A 20,065-nucleotide genomic window follows, 5' to 3' on the forward strand; every position below is an offset into this window, starting at 1 on the left:
GGCCATGACTGATTTAGCTCAGTATTTTTCATCCTGACTTTCCAGAAGTGTTTTCCAACCTGAGACAGAACTTGCAATTCTCTGCATGTCAAACACATACTCCATTTAGCACTGAGCACCATTCCATTCCCAGTTACTGGTCTAGTGTTGTACATTACATAATCAGACATACCCACTGAAAGAAAGATCAAACGAACAAAAAAATTCATACAAAGAGATGGAAATCAGGGCTTTCTAAAGTTGAGTCTCACTATGCTTTGAGGCAATCAGAAACACTATTTAGAATCAGACATTAAAATTAGAAACTACATTAACTTCATTCACCTAAGCTCATTTTCACTGTGCACTTTCCACGAAGAAATGAGAAGACGCTCTGACAAAAGAGGCCAGCAAACTTTAAAAAAACAACAACACTGCCATGACAAAAAAATAATTCTATTTGAATGTTAAGTCTAACATTCATTCACAGAAGGTAAAAGCATTAAAAAGTTCAGTTCTCCATTTATGCTCATCATGAGTATTAGTATCACGACATAGCCACCCTTACACTACTGTTGCTATCTCTGGATACACACCGCAAATAATCACCAGATTTTCAGTAGTGAAATAGCTTGATAATTGTGTGCCCTTTTCCCCCTGCTCTACATCTACACATTTCACTCAGCTGATCAATGTACTATTGTTTGGAAAGGTTAAAAAAAAAACCTTTAGCACATATACCTGTTTCTCCCCACAAAGTATCTATTTCATTGATGTCAATTTTAGGATCCTTGTCAATTCTTATCAAAAAACGAATGACCTATGAGGAGAAAAATGAGAAGGAAGGAAGGAAGGAAGGAAAAAAGAAAACAGTTGATGAAGTCCATCAAATCATGAATTTGCTCAGCTGTTGCACTTCATTACAGTGAATGATGCTTCTATAAACACTGGGTTTCAGTTAAAGGGTATAATATACATAAATTGTACTGAATTATATCAACAGCAAAGCTGACACAGAAGTAGCTTGTGTATAAAGACAACATGCCTACTATTGCTGTCTTATTCCCTGCAATGTGCAGCTACAGGAATATACTTATTTTTCATAAAAGTGGCAATAAGTCCCAACAGACCTTGGCATAAAAAAAAAAATCAAGCCGTTCCATGGGAAATGCTTGATTGATTCTCAGCATGATGCCCTTGAAGTTTGAAACCACTGTTAACATATAAATACGACTTTGAAAGCATAAGAGGTGTATTCAGTGTTCCTTGGCTTGTGTTCTGATGATTATGTTGAACTTCATATGGAAGACAATTGGACTGGGTTTGGATGGTTTTGTGGAACTTCATATGGAAAAGAAATTTGGCTAATGTTAAATGCATATGATACAAGCAAGCAAGTGTGGTATAATGTTAGAGATCTATAGCTGGGGAGATCAAGGTTCAAAATAAGTGGGTGATTTTGAGGGTGACTTTCAGCTATTTACTATCTCTCAGCCTAACTTACCTTAAAAGGTTGTTCCAAATGTCAACACTCTAGCAGCAGTCAAGACTGGACATGAACAACCAAGGAACAACACTGTCTAAGCTCTGATTAGTAGGACTTATTGGGGAAAAAAGCAAAGGTATCAGCACAAGAATTCTGGAAAGTACTTCCACCTTCAAAGGTGAATCTTGTATATGGGCAATAGTGAAGATTTAGTAGGGTGGGCACTTCCTGTGCCCCCTAGATCAGAGATTGCCACTTATAAGGGCCAAAGAAACATGGCTTCTCAAGCCAGTATCTCCTGCTCTGGAATGGTATCTCTCCAGACATTTGAATGACCCTCTCTCTCATGATCATCAGAAGGTTTGTGAAGACTTGGCTATTTCATTAAGATTCACAGGCAGGACTGCTATTTTTGTCTCTCTAAATGAGTAATTCCTTTTTTTTTTTACTGTTTGAATTCTGATGTATATACGGGTGTTTTATAATGTATCATCTTGGTTTTAATCTTTGATCATTATATAATTATTTTAACCAAAATTTGTGGAGTTGAACACTGCTCAGAATCAACTGACTGGAATGGCTTATAAGCAAGCAACCAAATACATTCCTTCATAAAAATTAGCCTACTGTTTTCTTTTTCCCATACTCCTGGATCAGAAGGGGAGGAGACCTGTCCCTTCTGAAAAGACAGGCTGGCCTATAGCTGTAATTGTATTGTATATTGTAACACAATTACTAGCCTTTTTATCATACCAACTGGAGGAGCAGTATTATGTTCATTGCCTTGGGCTCTGGGAGGAAACACAAAGAGCAATAAATTGTAATTCTTCAATAGTCTTCTATGAATTCACACCCATGGCTTATAGCCTGCGCAGAGCCCTGTACAGAAATTTTGAGAACTTATGGAATTATTTACCTCCATCCATACCACACAACTAGGCACACAGTCTTTTATGTAGCAATGCCCTGCCCTCTGGGAATAAGTGCATTCCCTCTTCTATGTGACAGTCCTTAATTTTTTGAAGACTATTATAGCTTTTGTAGCTAAACATGCCCAGATACTTTAACCATTCTTCACAGAGCTAGGTTTTCAGACCCATCACCATTTTGGCAGCTTTCCTCTGAACTTTCTCCAACTTGTCACTATCCTTTATGAATGTTGGTGCTCAGAACTGGAGACAGTAGTCCAAATGAGGTCAGACTAGGGCAGAGTAGAATAAAACGATTACTTTCTATGATCTGGACTCTATGCTTCGGTTAATGCATCCCAAGGTAGCATTTGCCTTTTTAGCAGCTGCATTGCACTGCTGGCCCATGTTTACTGTCTGGTCAGTGAGGACATGCAGATCCTTTGCATACATATTGCCACCAAACCAGGTCTCCCCTCCTCCCATACTTCTGCCTTTCATTTTTCTTATCCAGAGGCAGAACTTTACATTTCTCCCAGTTAAATTCGATCTTACTCATTTCAGCCTATGCTGAAGCCTGTCTAGATCTTTTTCAATCTTTTCTGAAGTATTAGCCACTCCTCCTACCTTTGTGTCATCTGCAGACTTTATTTGCAACAAATACATGGCAATGCCTGTTAACTGTAGGATGCCTAACCAAATCCTCACAAACATGCTGCATGAAGACCTGGCTTGGTACAGACATTAAGTTGGAAAATCTATCATTTCTTGGGTTCTCCTCTTTTTGAAGATGGATATGACATTTGCTGTTCTCCAGTGTTCTGGGACTTTGCTAGTCCCCCAGGAGTTCTTAAAGATGATCAAGAATGATTATCTGATCATTTCTACTAGTCCCTTTAGCATTGTAGGATGTAACCCATCTGGCCTTGGAGACTTGAATTTGTTTAAATTAATTTAGTTCCCTCTTACCCTGTCCTTGTCTATCCTAAGCTGTAGTTCCCTCCTTCCCCCAGTGGCATAACAATGACCGGCTAGGGCTCCATTTCCCTTTTGAGAGAAGACACAAAGCAGGAGTTTTGACTTTGCACCATCACCCATGATCGGTTCACCACTTTCTGCTTGCAGTGGGTCTACATTTGGGTGTGTGTGTGTTGTTTCTAATGTACCCAAATAACCCTTTCTTGTTGTTTTTAATATCACTTACAAGCTTCAGCTTATTCTGAGCTTTAGTCTTTCTGACATACAGTTTCTGCAATCCATAGCTCCAGAAGTTTCTGGAACCACCTTGTATTCTTCTTTGATTATGTGTCCCTCCTTTCATTTCCTGTACATGTCCCTTCTTCTCTTCAACATTTCAGAGAGTCCTGCATATATTCATGCTGGCCTCTACAGATTTCTCCCAATTTTCTTTCTTATAGGAATTATTTACAAATGTTTCTTCAGTATCCTGTTTCATAGGATTTCCCATCCTTCCTGGATATTTTAATTTTTCCAGGAGTTCAAGCCAATGAAACTAATCTCTCCTCCCTCAGAGTTCATTAAAGTCTGCTATTCATCAATATGCAGGTTTGACTCAGTGTTTTTTCTTCTGGATATCACAAATTCAAAGATAACATAATCATTTTCCCCCAAGGGATCTGTCATCTTCATTTCTTCAACAAATTCCTCCTTCTTGGTGAGGGTTAGGTCCAGGATAACAGATCCTCTTGTGCTTTTTTACCACCTTCTGACAAATGGAACAAATGAAGACACTTTAACCATTCTGTGAAGAAAGGTTAAAGTATCTGGGCATGTTTAGCTATAAAAGCTATAACAGTCTTCAAAAAATTAAGGACTGTCACACAGAAGAGGGAATGTACTTATTCCCAGAGGGCAGGGTATTGCCACATAAAGACAGGATTTTTTTGACTTTTGATTCTCAGCACAGTTAGATTCCCAGCAGAAGTCAAATTATTGAAATTCCCTGTTCTCTGACACAGAAAGGCCTCATCTGTATACCCTGCTTGTCCACATGGTCTGTAATGAATTCCCATGTACGTTCTCAGCAGATGTGTGTCTGACTGAAGGGAAGAACTGTGATATTTGGGTAAGAGGCCATTTCTACACTAGAGTTTGAATGTGACATGAACCTCAAAGGAATTTCTTGCTGAGAAGTGTCCTGGCTCACAAATGAGAGGACCAGTTTAATAAATGCCTGCCTATGCTTTGTGACCTTTCACAAAACAAAAAAAGAACATTTATACCCATTAAAGGGTAGAAGTTTGTTCCCACAATGCTGTTTTTTTTTTTAATGGAGTTTTTGGGGCCAGATGTCTGAATGTTAGGTGCCTCTGATAAGAGGACTAAATAAAATTTAACAATTAAGAAGGAAAAAAAGTAAAAAGTCAGTGAAGAACAATCAGCTCCAAGACGAACATGCTAAAGCTGTGGAAATCAAAAACTAACAGAAGGGAGTTGGCAAGAATGTGACATGCAGTGGGGGGTAAGGGTTCCCCCAAATGTTTGGTAAGCTCTTTTTGTAAGGTTCTAAACGGGGCTCAACTTCATAACCTCTGGGTGTGAATCAAAGAGATACCCTGAAGAATGAAATATGGTTACAGATACAGGTACAGGTACAGATATAAATAAAAGGAAGGGGGAAGTGCATTTAGACTTGCAAGATTTTGTTACAATAGCTCTACAATAAAAGTGGTATTGTCCTGCATGACTTTGGTTTCATAGTTTGCTCTACCTTGAAGGGGTGGCAACAGGCCATGGAAAGGTGAGAGGGGACAAGTTACCTGACCGTGTCCCATGCTTGAAGAGGCAGTCAGAGCCTGCTGAAGAGCCTGCTTCTTTGTCAGGGAGCTCTGCTGGTGAGGTGAAGTCAGCCAATCCATGCTGAGCAGATATTCAAGAATATCAGAGTGACCTCTGAGAGCACTATGAACCAAAGCACATTGTCCCTTTTTGTCCAAGTGATCAATCTATTTTAAAGGGAGAAGGAAGGAGATGTATCAAGCAAAATAATAATCAAGCTAAAAATCCAGTTAAGAGTACACCCCACCAGGAGGAGGGCCCCTGAGACTTTCAGGACTGTGCTTCTGGCAACCCCACAAATTACAAAACAGGCATGGTCTCTGCCCATTCTAATTTTATTGTAAGGCCATTTTTAAGAGTTCTCAGAAGGCCTGATAATATGTTTCGAACAATATGATTTTTTCCTTTTTCAAAATGGCTCCAGTGTAGTAACTGGTTATAAACTGCTGTAACTGTTAGTTATAAACTGAATACTGTAGTGGCCTCTAGCGGCTTTTCAGGCCACGGGACACATGAAAGACAAAAATCCTATCCCAGGATTGCTCAGCAACCTATCAGTTGCCAAACATTACGGAGTATCAAGAATTATTTACTAGCTGATGTTTCGTTCATAGGGTAAACAATAGAAAGCAGTATGTAATAGCTCAAGGTAAATTAACAATAATAAAGAGGTGATATAATGCCGTGACTATACTCTGATGCTTTAGGAAGCTTAGAGAAAGCAGAAGAAAAAGCAATCATAACAGCACTATAAAATGGCACTTGGTCAGTGGGAGAGGCAACTGGTTAATTTGTAGTCATTCCTCCTGATTCACAAGAACCATGAAGAAAAGTTGTGAGATCAAAGCCACGGCAACCTCAAGATCTCACTTTTGTAAAATAGACCAAAATAGCATTGTGGTGTCATTCCGTAAACGCCGTACCTTTGGGGCATGCTTGCAATGTTAAAACGTACAGAAAAGGGAATGAGACTTGTGTAGTGATGCTGCTCTTTTCAGCCTGACCCTTCTTGCCCTCCATAGAGGGCACTGGATCAGGCTGATTAAGCATGCATAAGTCCATGTCAATATTCTACCTCTCAAATCCCTGGAAGGCACAAGCTTCATTTAATAATCTTACAGCTCTGACAGCACTTATTTCAATTTGAGTGCTTTCCTTCTTTCATTTTTTTTTCTTCTTCTTCTTGCAAAGCATCTACCCTCCCTCAAGGATTCTGCTAGTGTTTCCATTTACTTATTTAATTACTTATACTACCATTTTATCCATTTCTTGGTACATATTTCTGAAATAATAAAACTACATAACACCAACTCTAAGATACACTTGTGTTAGAAAAGTAGGGCCATGGGTAGTTGCATAAAGTGGCTTTTAACTTAACTTTCTCCAAGCAATTTTGCATAAACCTGAGAAGGACATCAGTCCCATAGTTACTGCTTTGCACAGAAATTTCGTATTTAATTGACAAAAGTGCATACCCTGATAGAGCACAGCCTGCCTTACGTCAACAACGTTGCTACAACTCCAAATATGCAAAGTCTCTTGTGAAACTTACCTTTGCTCCCCTTTTGCTGAGAAGTGAAACTATGAGCATATGGCCTGCAGCTGCTGCACAGCAAAGTGAAGTCATCCCATTTTCAGATGCTCCATCAATCAAAGCCCCAAATTCTAAGAGGAGGACCACCATTTCTTCATGCCCAAGATGAGATTGCACGCACAATATTGGGGCATTGTTGAGGACTTCTGTCCTGTAATTTACATTTGCACCACCCAGAATCAGCAGCCGACTCACCTAGGTTTAAAAAAATAAATCACCATCTCATTCTGATAATATTTTTGAAATACATTTATTATTCTATATGAGTGTTAAAGCATGAAATTGATTCAGGCCACCTGAAGGATCATTCTTTCATTCCATTAATATATATTTATATTTTATTAACTTATGGTTTGAGACTAAATAAACAAATATTAAAGCATATACAACAATGAAAATGTATACATAAAAATGACAGCCAAAACTAATCAAAACTGTAAGGAAGGTGCCAATCAGTTTCTATAAACTAAAGCTACAGATAGAAATTTCACTACTGCCCTTGATATTTGATAAAAATCATTCACCCAAAAGGGAAGCAGTGATCTCCTTGTTGTGAGGAATGAAATATATGAGTTGCTCCTCCTGGTTTTATAAGATGAAGACACTATGCCCAGCCTATTTTTCTCTTCCCATGCTTTTTCCAAAAAGCTTCTCAAGAGGGAGAAGCAGGAATTAATGCAAACTCAGGTGGCAGGATTTTGCTTCAGCAAAAGGAGACAGACTGGTTGTGTGAGCTGTCTTCTGTTTACACAAGGGCGTACAGATCTATGTGTTTGCATTATTACACTTACAGGTCATAATTATAGGCTGCTGTGCCTGAAATTATTCACTTTACAAGTGCAGTATCTGCTGTCTATATGGCACTTTATAATCTACGGCAACTAACTGATGTTTCTTTGTGCCTAGAGTACTCAGCAGAAGGTTTAACACAATCTATACATATTAATAGCATTTCATGTATAACAGAACCAGACAGACTGATGCTCCCCCAATACCCTTCAGTAATATCTTAAGGTAATATTTACCTGTGACAGCTGTACTCAGTATAATTTTTCTACTCAGACATTGCTCTGGAGTAAACTAATAAACTTGATTATGGCAATACACTGGCAATTCACTCAGTATAACGGTTGCCATATTACCACAAATTTAGAATCCTTCAGGTTAAGATTCCTTAATACAAATGCAAGTTGAACTGCACTGAATTTTACGGATCACTTTTAAAACAATTACTATAATTCTTAAAATTGTAAGGACTACACACACACACAGAATCATCTCTAGTCCTCTAATGCTAGTGTATCAGGCCAAATGACACTAATGAGGAAATTTGATGTGATTAATCTTAAGTATGATTACATTCAGTGGAATCCCAATTAGTTGGGGCTAACTTCAGCTGGTTCAGTGCCAATGACTTTTTGATGTAAATGAAAAATCAATTAACTCAAGTTATGTACATTCCCTCTTAATGCAGAATATAAAAGGCTATCTACCCTTGCATAAAAATCTTGTTTTGAGAACTGCTTAACAAATATGTGTGCTAGAGAATTTTGAAAATTTGGCCACCTTAACTTGTCTAGTCTTAATATTTGTAGAAGCAATTACTTCACTCAGCTTTCTTCCACTGAAGTTTTTCTCCTGAGATGGGGATTTTTTAAAATTAATTCTGCAAATGGACAAGGTGGCAGCAAATGCAGATAGCCAAAGTATCTCCCCAGAATCTACACATGTTTTTGTAATGGCACATGCCTTCTTTCATATGATTGGTTGCTTTTTCTGACCTTACTCTCATTGGCTCTGTTTGCCATCCTAACTTGTAACCTTTAAAAAACAAAAAAACTTTTCCAAAAACTTTTCAAAAACAAGCCAAATGGAACAGAGGTTGGACACAATGGCTGAAAGGACACCTTCCAACTTTATGATTCTCAGACAGACACAATGTTCAAACAGAGAGTTTCTTCATGCTGGAACAAATTCTCATTACCGTTAAGCCTACTATTATTTCCAACTTCTAACATGTTTTTCTTAGGAAGAAGATGTCCTGCCCCCACCCCATACCATTATGCCAAGCTTTTTTTCAAAGAGCCCCTCACAGCATGGAACTGGTTTTTTTTAAAAAATCATAATAATGCAAATTGGAAACATAACCAATAGTTTATTTTCTTACCTTTACGTTTGGTGTGTAGAGATTTCTCAAAGATGCAAGGGCTGCTGACAAACTATCAGTGCTATAGCCAATCCACAGGGCTTGAAGATGACTGGAAGAAATGCCAGTTTTTCTACTGAGCCCCTGCAAGACACAATGAACAGTGATGCTAAGACAAATGGAAACAACAGAATTGCAGGGGGGAAAAATCACAGAATGAAGCCTTGATTGTTCCTCAACATTAAAAAAAAAGCCTTAGGGACTAAATTCTCATATTTCAGACTGGTTATCATAGTTGCTTGTTATGCATAAAAATTATGTTTAATGTGCATAATCTTTTAAAGCAAATGTAGCTACTCTGCAGCCCAAGGGCCTTGGAAGTTGCCTGTGCTGCGGGTCCCTTGGGCCACTGCATGGTTACAGCAACCCACAAAAGTTGCAGCAGGCATCAGAACTTTCTCCCTCCCTTGCTCAAAGCTTTACCATCCCTTCTTTCTGTGCTATAAATAAGGAAAGCAAGAATATGGTGGGGTGGAGGCTATATGTGTCTTTACTTGCCCAGGAGGGGGACAGACATCTAACAACACATGCTTGCATAGATATTGATGCAGCTCTTGGAACAAAAAGGACTGCCCGCCCATTTTCAAGGTCCTGAACAAATACAGACCTGGTTCTGTATTGGAGTGGTCTGTCCACTCCTGAAGCAGCTCTCCCTGCATCCAGAGAGTTTGCCAACTGTTGCTCTAGTACCAATATCCCTTTCTGGGACGAAGTGGTTGAGAGAATGCTATGGGTGTAGCTCCAGTCTTTCCTAGAGGCCCCCAATTATCTCAACCTTTTTCAACTTCAGTTCCAGCCTGGGTCTAGGAAAAAATCATCCATCCATCCATCCATTTATATAGCCGCCCATCTCACATTGGTGATTCTGGGTGACTTACAATTAAAACATAAACAATAACAACCCCCCCCCAAATAAAACAATCATACAAACAATACAAATGTTAAAAACCAATTAAAACAATTAAAAACCATACAGTACAACTATTGTCATCCTGTCAGATACCCAGGAAACCCAGTGCAACTTTGGTGTTTTTTGATGTTGTCAGCTATGATATCCTCCTATACTGTCTTAAGAAATGTACAGCTATGAACTCTACAGTTACAGGGGTTTTGATCCTGTTTTGGAGAGATGGATTCAGAAAGTAATATTTGATGATTGTATCTCTGGACCTTGACAGTTACTGGCATGACTTTGACCCCATTGGCTTTTAGCATCCATATAAAGCCTTGGAGACGATCATCAGGACCTTTGGAGCTGGGTGTCATCAATATGAGTCAGTAGAGGCTACAGATGTTACTGGATCTGCAACCAGTATCTGGATGCTGTGATGGGGTGGATGAGGGTCAATAAGCTAAGACTGAATCTTGACAAGACAGACACGTTGTGGATGGACAGTTCCTGGGTATTGGGATGTTGCCCTATTCAGTGGGTCTGCATTCTCTCAGAAGAACAGGCATGTGATTTAGGAGCATTCCCAGAGTGATAAGAACATTGGAGGCCTATGAATAGCCAGGAGAACCTATTGCTAACTTCAGCTGATATTCCAACTATACCCTTCCTGGACAGGAACAGCCTAACTATTAATATTCAGGAACTGATAAATTCACATTTAGATTATTTTAGTGCACTTTCAATGGGTCTACTCTTACAGTTGGCTTGAAAAGGGGAGCTTGGTTGGAATGCAGGTTACTCAGTTGGGTATCTGGCTGTCAGTGTGACACTTCTGTTGAAGAAACTGCCCTGGCTGCCAATTTAGGTTCAAAGCCCTAAACAACCTGAGATCAGGATATCCGAGGGACCGCCTTTGTTGTTATAACCTGATCCTACCACTGAGATCATCAGGGGAGGTCTTAATGCATGTGCTCAGAACCACAGAGTACCATCTTGTGGTCATCTGTTGGCAGGCTCCCTCTCTTTTGCCTCCATTCTGGAATGCTCAGACCACTGAATTCCCAGGGTACCTAATATTACATCTTATAGGTGCCCTTGAAGATCTACATCTTAAACCAGTCTTTCTCTATTTGAATGTTTAATTAATGGCTTTTGTTTTTTGTATTTGTTGCCCTTTCCCCATTTTTTAATTTTTTAATTGGGTATTTTATGTTTTGTAAACTGTTTTGGCATGCTTTTGTATATAAGGCAAGGTAACAACAAGAAGAGCAACTACTATTATTATTATTACTACTATTACTATTATTTCTAGATGGAAGAAAAGAAACAAGGGACACGAATGTATTGTGACAGAAATATTTAATTAAGAATAAGACGAAAGACAGATTAAACAGCAGAATAAAATGTATCTCTTACCTTAAAAATATGAGCTTTAAGAATGTGATGCCCGAGTTCCATTGTTTGCTGTCGGTTAAGTTTTCCTTCCTGACGTGAGTACAGGAATGCAAGGAGAGCATGTCCATTCCTAAGTGCAATGAAAAACAGGAAGGACAGAGACAAATTTAAACAGGTTCCTAATCAATCCCCTCAAAATATCTCAACTGACAGATGTTCATTCTCACTCTCCTCTGCTTAAAGTTTAAATATCACGATGTAATAAATTTAGGAAGTCAAAAACTACTAGTGCTACATCATTCTGAAACTCTACTAGTTCTTTTTATGGAGAAAATGTATGCTATCTGAAATACATTTCAACCAAAGTAAGTCATGAGAGGTAAACTTTTGTCCTACGAGGTATACCAAATACAACATATTTCATTAAAAGGGAGTGGATGCTATGACAAATATGATAGACTACAAAGGTGTGCAAAGCTGCATTGTCACTTCCCTGAACAATTTTCAAAAAGTAAGCAGATATACAAATATTTTGTTTTACCCCGTCCATAATAAAAATAAACAATTTAACTATGGTAATGTAAATCAACATTGGATCTTCAAAAAAATCTGACTTCTAATGTTTTTGATGGATTAAATTTTTATGCATGCAGGAGATATAAGAGCAACAAAAAGATAAAGTCTCCTATTTGAACTCAATTCTTGGTGACCTCATGGACATATCTATATTATATTCTTCAAACAATGCAGAAGGGTTTCCCCCCCCAACTTCTCAATCTACCCTCAGAATTTCCTCCCAGTGAAGGACTAACCAGATTAGTTTTTCAAGATGAGTAAGAATTATCAAATAATACAATGTAATTATATAAAGTCATTGCAGTGATAGCAAAGGAGAAAGCAATGTTTTGGTGGCAATGGACACACTGAACATTTTGTGAGATGGTGAGGGCTGCAAAATGAGTGAGGCCACAACACACATACAGCACAATTGGGTGGGGTGGAGGGGGGAAGAGATTTCAGAAATCTTCCTGAGTTAACTGTGCCTATCTAAGGTCTTAGGTACTTTTTTCCTTTGTTCCTCAAAATAGGAGGAAATTGTATCTTCAGTTTTTGGGAATCATAATCAAACAGGCTTCCCGGGCCAAAGAAGTTAACTCTGGGTTTATTGCAGACTTGGGGCTGCAAGTCACCCATCCCTGACCAAGCACAACCTCTTGTCTTTCAACAAGGTTATTGGGATAAATGCTTCTTTGTGCTGAACTCAAAGATACCTTGAAGAAAGCTACTTTAGTGATATTTAAAGGCTTTCACACATATAACAGAACTTTTGTTATTTTCTTTTGAACAATAATCTCCTCCCAAGTCACATCACATTGTTTTTAAAATATGCCTGCGTTTCAGACATGCCTTACTGTGGCTAATTTTTGTTGCCTGAAAACACATCTGAAGACCTGCTAGATCCTCAGTTAGTGTTATGGTTGTGTAGTTAACCAAGCTTCTAAAGATAGCCAAATAGTCAAGCTCAGCACTAAATCCTCAATTTTGCATACTGAAATGCTCTGAGCTAGGAAAGAGAATGGTTACTGCTGCAGCACCACCAGGACTAGCATGCAAATGATACATCTGCTTAGCAAAATAGCCCTGATGAAGTACATTTCTCCAGGAGCCAACATGCTCATTCATTCTCCTTCATTAAATTTTGAACTGCTTCTAATTTTAGAGCATCAAGCAACTTGAGTCCATAAATCTCAGAGAGCTGAACTTTTTTTCCCCAGATTATATGAATATCACTGTAGACATCAGTAATTCCATTACAGACCATACCCAAATTTATTTACAGGATTCAGAAATGACAAGTGGGGTGGAAAAAGCAATACTCATTAATGCCCCAAATTCAAAAACTTAATAGATTCCCCCAATGGGTTTCCTCCTACCATAATATTCTGTCTGTTGAAATGCCTATAATCTCTGCAAACCTGAGAAAGGCTTGCCTGAAAGTATGAGAGAATATGTTGGTAAAGGAGTTTCAGTGCTAGACAGTCACACTAACTAGCATTATAGCAGATAAGAATGTCATCCTTCCTGTTACTAAGTTTTAAAATGTAGAACTTAATCATTCATCCTTAACAAAAGAAGTACACTCTACTTTTGTTGGATGTGCAGGCTTCTCCTGAGTTATTTTTCAACTTCATGTATGCTTCAATCAAGCTAATGTATAGAATATTATGGCTCTTAATGCATTTTTTTTTAGAAAGCACATGGTTAATATCATTTTCTCTCTTACATACTGTAATACAAGAACTACCAACAGTTATTAGTATCAATCAGTTATTACATTTTACCTTGGTTCACACAAAAAGTCAGTGTTTTCACCATCTGCTCTCCAAACAAGCCACTCCCTGAAGGAAGGGTGGCAGAACATCCGTGTTTTGTCACGTCTTTTTATCAGAAAGCCTGAAAGGGCCTCCATCCTCTGTGAGAATTCTTCCCACTCCTGTTCACCATGTATCTGGCCAGCATTAATTGCCTGGAAGATCTGGTCATCTGTCATTGGGTGAAGTGATGCAAGAGCCACATTCAGCACTGGCAGGGCTCTTTCAAATGCCGAATTTGTCATGAATTTCATGTTGCACTGAAGCAAATAAAGTTGAGAAAGAGATACTGGAACTACTTTGTAACTTGCACTTTTAATCACTAGGTGACCCTTCTGGAAGAGATCTAGTGTCAATTTCAAATAGAGATAAGATCCCATGCTCCTCACGATCAAGTGGTTGCTCACTTTCCCAATAGTCACAGCATCAATTTTTCCATTGAGGGAAATATTGTTTATGATATCCTGGCTGGTATTGATCCTGTATTGAACATATGCATTTAAATCAGACTGTATTTCTTTGTTGTCAGAAAAATCATCCAGGGAGATTGTGAAGAAAGGATGTGAGCTGATTATTTCCTGCGTTAGAGAAGAAGAAAGGAGAAAGAAAGAAGTACTTTATAGTACTTTGCAAACTTCATTATTATATTTAAAATTGATTTTAAAACCATGTTAAATTAAAGATGGTGAAAGCTATTTGAGTGAGAACCAGAAAGAAGCCCTAGCACAAGTGCGTATCTATTGAATTAACAGGTAACTATTTGGTCTAACAATACCTTAATTCATTTCCTATCAAAATTCATATGCAGATAATTGTACAGCTGAACCCTTAGCAACTATCAGGAGCAAAGAACACAGATTCCTTATAGATATGAAACTAGCATATTGACACATTTGTTCTAGTTCACATGAATGTTCTCATATAAAAAAGCATTCATAATCTTTTATTTGTACGCTTTGATGCAGGTCAAGTTTAATGGTTATTAAACTTGACAATGGTTGATCCTGACCCTGTTCTTGTGACCACACATGAGTTGATTAAAAGCTAAAGGCCCGATTCAGAGCAAGAAGGGGACATGCAAAACAAGACATCTTACACCCATGAAAAAGCTTCCCCTGCATGCTTTAAAAGGGATCAATCACATGACTTTCTCTGACAGATTGTTCTGAGTCTTCCTGGCTAGGCTCCTTCTATGGTCAAGATTGGGAAGTGAATCATGTTCTGAACTGATCCCTAGCATTCTTCAGTTCAGGGATTCAGAGTCCGCCTCTTGAAGTCAGACTATATTGGAGAAAAGGAATTTAAAAACAAAACTTTAAAAGCATAGATGTTCCATAACCGAATAGCAAATGGAAACAACAACAGAAATTCTAGAAAAAGGACCTGTGCAGTACATTATCAAAAGACTTGCACCAGGTCACTGAAGCTGCATCAGAGTGCTACACGGCCTCCTCAACTGCAAAGTTTTAGATTTTAGTAAGCATCATTGTGTGTCAAAACTGACTCAGAGTGACACTGGTGAGGAGCAACAACTCTTGCCAAGAAACAGTAAAAACACTTGAACACAAATATTACAGACCCACAACAAATACATTATGACCTCCACTGTACATAAATGACGAAGATGGCCATTCCTGGGTACGAGTGGTTTGTAGCAGCAGCGACTGCCAAAGACTTCAGATTGGTCCTTCCAAGTAAAATTTAAGAGGGTCTTTCCTGCTCTGAGAGTGCAATGCTACTATTGGAACAAAAACTTTTACCAACATTTGCTTAAATATTACCTGGAAGTTTGTTCTTACAGTCACAATCAGTTTTAGCCAGGGAGGAAATTTAGAAATAATATTTGTGATGAATGAAGAAACTGTGTCCCCATAATCAGGTTTGTGAAATTCAGCTTCATTTAAGCCATCTATCAAAATGATGCATTCTTCTGAAATTTTCTGTTCTGAAGGACATGATTGTAAAAAAGCAAAACAGGTAAGAACATTTATGAGTATATTGCAGCAATATGATTTCTGGTTAGAAAAACAGGTACCAGCATGCCTCAATTTTTATATATATGGAGCACGGGACAAAGCAAACAAGAAGAGGCTACTTTCTCTTGGTACGCACTGGCCTACTAATTTAAATATAAAAAGCGTAATTTTACCTATTTTCTAAGAAGCCCACAGTGAAAATTTCTTTACTAGAAAGTGGCATAGCTAAATGTTATTTTATTGTCTGTCTGTAAAGTGGACTTCTTTCTAGTATCTCAGATCAACCTATTCAAATTTTTGCAATGAATGTATTATTCTGAAGTTAAAGGAGCTACCCACAAATGTTGTTCTCTCTTAATAAGGCGGGTAGTTAAAAATGTAGATTCTTTTTTTAAATAAGTATTTTAATTTTAAAAGGAAGAAGCAAATGTCCCACTCAAACAGTTTCCCAGAAGTGTGCTCATAAATACATTTAAATAACTAGTTAAAATGCTTTTTAAAAGAAATGGTCCTTCGCATGCTAATAAAAGTACTCAAGTAGTTCACCCATGCAAAATGTTACATTTGGTAATAGTACTAATATGGAAACTGACAACAGATCCAAGATATTTATTGTTTAGAAAGGAAGACAACATGCTTTAATGTACTTCCATTCTCTGAAAAAGTAGCTCCTAGTGGTCCAAATATTTATAGTGCATCCATTTTAGAATGCTACTTCTTATGCACAATATAGTCCATCAACGTATTGGAGAAAATGCTCAAGGTGTGATTTCTTTACTATTCTGTTCTCCTACTTACAAACACTATTAAATATATATTTTAAGCACACACTATCCTTAATTATAACCTACAGCATCTCTTTGTACAGAAGGAAGTAACTAATTTTAACAACATGACTAGTATGTCCTTTAAAAAAAAGGTACAGATATCAACGTAATATCATGGTGATAAAAATTTTGGAATTCATTAAAATGGTGAATGAGAATAAAAAAGCAACACAGCACTGAGTAGCTACAAAACATCCCATTTTGAATTAACTACAATGGATTACAGACAGAAAAGATAAAACAAATACTATATTATACAGTCATTTTATCATTTTTAGCAAAATAGAGAAGATTATTAAGGATGACCAACAACCAAAAGGAAGGAAGTGTTGAGTAGTTTATCCTCTTAGATATTTCACCAAAAAGTGGCGGTCCAGGCTGATACTTGCTTCAGATTCTATCTAATGGATGTACTTAAATCAGTGAGCAGCAACTGCATTTCATTTTATCAGGAGAGCGGCAACACTGCTAAAAGTATAATGGTCACAGAGTGTTTCTAGGTTATGGAGCAAACATCTGCATGGCACCCACTGCTGAGGTTCCAACTTGCAAATGGATGCATAGTCCCTCTCATGAATAATTCATGTTTCATATTATTGAATACATCAGAGGATTTGGAAGCACATCAGTAAATATATAAAATTATAATCTAAAGAACTTTTGATACAAATATTCATTATTTATTTAAGACTAATACATTAAATCTACCTATCTATATCCATATGATCTCTCTCTCTCTCTCTCTCTCTCTCTCTGATATATATCAAATATATCTAACAAATATATAGGTAATCTGGGGGTCTCCCTGCACCCACAGCTCCTGCTTGAAGAGAAGGGGTCAACTGTGGCAAGGAAGGCCTTTGCACAACTCCATCTCATGTACCAGTTTCGCCCCTTCCTAGATTGGAGGACCCTTCAGACAATCACTCATGCCCTAGTCACCTCGCGGACTGAGTACTGCAATTCTCTCTGCCCTTGAAGACCACCCAGAAGCTTCAACTGGTCCAGAATGCAGTGGCGCGCGCAGTAATGGGCATGCTTTGATATGTCCATGTAACACTTCTGTTTCGTGAGCTGCACCAGTTGGCATTTTGCTCCTGGATGCGATTCAAAGTGCCAGTTGTTACCTATAAAGCACTACATGGCATAGGGCCTGGTTACTTGAGAGACTGCCTGTCTCTCATAACTTCTGACTGGCTGATTCGATCCAGCAAGGTAGGGCATGCCACAGGTTCCTTTGATTAATCTCTCAGGACCCTGGAGGCACACCTTCTCTTTAACAGTGCCTGCCTTCTGGAATGAGGTTCCTCCTGAGATCCACATGGCCCCCACTCTGCTGTTGTTTAGAAGAGCCATGAAGACCTGGCTCTTCACCCAGGCCTTCAGCAAGTAAGAGTGAGACCCCTTATTTCATTGTGCTTGCCATCTTTTTTATTTTTTATTTATTGTAATCTTTTTGTTTGCTTGTTGTGAGCTCCCCAGAGTCCAGCAGCATAGAAGTTTAATTAATAACATCATCATCACCTCCATCCTGTTTCATTCTGATATAGTATTTGATGCCCTCCTTCAAAGAAAGGAAAAGTCTCCATTGTTCCCCTGTCCATTGCTGTGAAATATCCTACCCTTTTCCATATTGGCCACATACATTTTTCCTGCTTACCTCTCCTAAGATTCACTAGTGGTTCCAACACGCCTCTTCTGAATGCTGCCACAGGATCTTGAACACAGGACCTAAGGCTAAGCATACTTTGTAGGTGTGGTTCCTTTATCAAAAGTTCTCTGTATGCTGTTAACTGAGGCGACCGGCAAAGTAGAGCTGCGATACTATGCACAAATTCTGGGACAAGGCATGTATAAGTGTTGTCAGCTTGGCAGTAGTGATAGGCAACGACCTTTAAAAAAAACACTGTTTAGAATTTCTGATTGATAACTGTAAAAAATAACAAAAAGGAGGACCCCATGCTGAATACATTCTAATTGTTTAAATAATATGAGATACAAAACTCAGAAGAATATTCTAACTGTATATGCAGATCTCACTGCCCTGGTTCAACAAACAATCATTAAAACTTGCACATTTTTTTTCTTTAGTGCGCATGCATATATTTTTACATCATTAGCTAAATAAAGGCTTCTATTTCCATCCTAAAATCTTGGTCAACATCAGAGATCCTATGCTGCAACCTGAAAGAAGCAGTTACTCTGTACCCAAAGCCAGTATAAATAGCTAAAGTAACAGGGAATAAACTGCACTTCATTAGCCCTACTGGGAAGTTCCTGCCAATATGTAAATAAAACCAGAAAGTTATAGTCCACTTATTCAGCATAGTGGCAAAACAATCCAGTGTAGAGTCTGTATTTTTGTTCATTTGTTTGCTTTTTTAGCAGAGTGTTATTTGGGGCTGACAATCAACTCTACCTTTATTTGAAAATGTGGTATCAAAGAATTAAATAATTGTCATGAGCCTCCTTTTGGAGTCTCCACAGTTTAGGTACATTCAATTAGTGCACCCACAGTTGGGACATTCAGTTTAATTTCAGCAATTGTACTCCATTATTCAGAAGTACAGCTGAATTCCACACAGTGTAATCCCAAGTAAGGGTGCACAAGATTATAGCTTTAATTAAATTAAATTACATTACATTACATTAATGTGCGTGCTTGCTTGCTATCAAATTCTAAACATAACATGGCACTGGGGATGACAGTATTAGGATAATAGTTACGTAATGTTACATCAAATAAATACTTCAACACCAAAGCAAATCCTCTTTTATTTCCAACCGTTTCCAAGGCTTTCCTATTTTCACAATCCTTCCTACCAAACTAAATGCATTAGAATTACCTCTGGTGCAATCTGCTAATTCCAGTTTACATAACTGTTAAGATACATCAATGACGAACACACTGTAAGCTGCCAAATCCAGTATTTTATTTCCCCCCTCCTCTTCCCAATAGATGATGAAGGAAGCTATATTGAATAAATTAGGAGCAGAGGGCAGTTTCCTTTGGAATTACAGATTAATACTGCCAAAGTCAGATAGAAAAAGAAGATTCCCATAATGGAAACAAATTTGTTGCTTTGCATTGTACAACCAGGTGAGAAAACCAGCAAAATTAAAAATGGAAAAATAGTCCTCAAGGATGAGCACTGTCTCCTCTCTGTGTTTGCACAGCAAATCACTGAAGTGAGCAGGTTTTATGAAAACTAAAAAAATAAAATGGTGAGACACAGGCCTGTCTATCTACACAGCACCCTGAATTGTTACATATACTGCGTTGCAAGAAGAATGTCCACAAACCGTGGCTTCATGGGACTGAAAGAGCTGTTTAGCATTAAAGGTGCTACCTTGGACGCCAGGCGTCTAACCGATTCATCCGTTTGGTTCTGATGTTCCTGAGCAGGAGGGCAAGCTGCCATTTTGGCTGGACTGGTACCAGCTGAAGCAACGAGAGAAGGGGGTAGCTGGCTGAGAGGAATCTCCTGACAAGGATCACTGGCTGCGGGGGAAGAAGCAGATACCAGAGTTGTAACCAGTGACATTTGTTTGTGGTGTAAATTAGATATCTGTAATGCTGGAGATGTTTAGTCTTCAAGAGAAACCTAAGCATTGTTTGAATTTTACATTC

The 20,065-nt window shown here is 38.3% G+C and overlaps 1 protein-coding gene across 2 annotated transcripts in view; it reads right to left on the reverse strand.

The window, feature by feature from the left end:
• TANC1 (tetratricopeptide repeat, ankyrin repeat and coiled-coil containing 1) overlaps positions 1 to 20,065 on the reverse strand; it is an 86,884-nt gene that overhangs the window by 14,747 nt on the left and 52,072 nt on the right. For both annotated transcript variants that reach the window (XM_063318330.1, XM_063318331.1), the window contains exons 9-17: positions 19,785 to 19,936; positions 18,095 to 18,326; positions 15,413 to 15,576; positions 13,602 to 14,209; positions 11,281 to 11,389; positions 8,934 to 9,056; positions 6,725 to 6,961; positions 5,154 to 5,339; positions 721 to 799 (exon numbers count right to left, since the gene is read on the reverse strand). In XM_063318330.1, the coding sequence (XP_063174400.1) occupies positions 721 to 799; positions 5,154 to 5,339; positions 6,725 to 6,961; positions 8,934 to 9,056; positions 11,281 to 11,389; positions 13,602 to 14,209; positions 15,413 to 15,576; positions 18,095 to 18,326; positions 19,785 to 19,936 (1,890 nt within the window). The remainder of the gene's footprint in view (positions 1 to 720; positions 800 to 5,153; positions 5,340 to 6,724; positions 6,962 to 8,933; positions 9,057 to 11,280; positions 11,390 to 13,601; positions 14,210 to 15,412; positions 15,577 to 18,094; positions 18,327 to 19,784; positions 19,937 to 20,065) is intronic.

This window comes from Candoia aspera, chromosome 1, assembly GCF_035149785.1.
Source record: "Candoia aspera isolate rCanAsp1 chromosome 1, rCanAsp1.hap2, whole genome shotgun sequence".
Classification (NCBI taxonomy): domain Eukaryota; kingdom Metazoa; phylum Chordata; class Lepidosauria; order Squamata; family Boidae; genus Candoia; species Candoia aspera.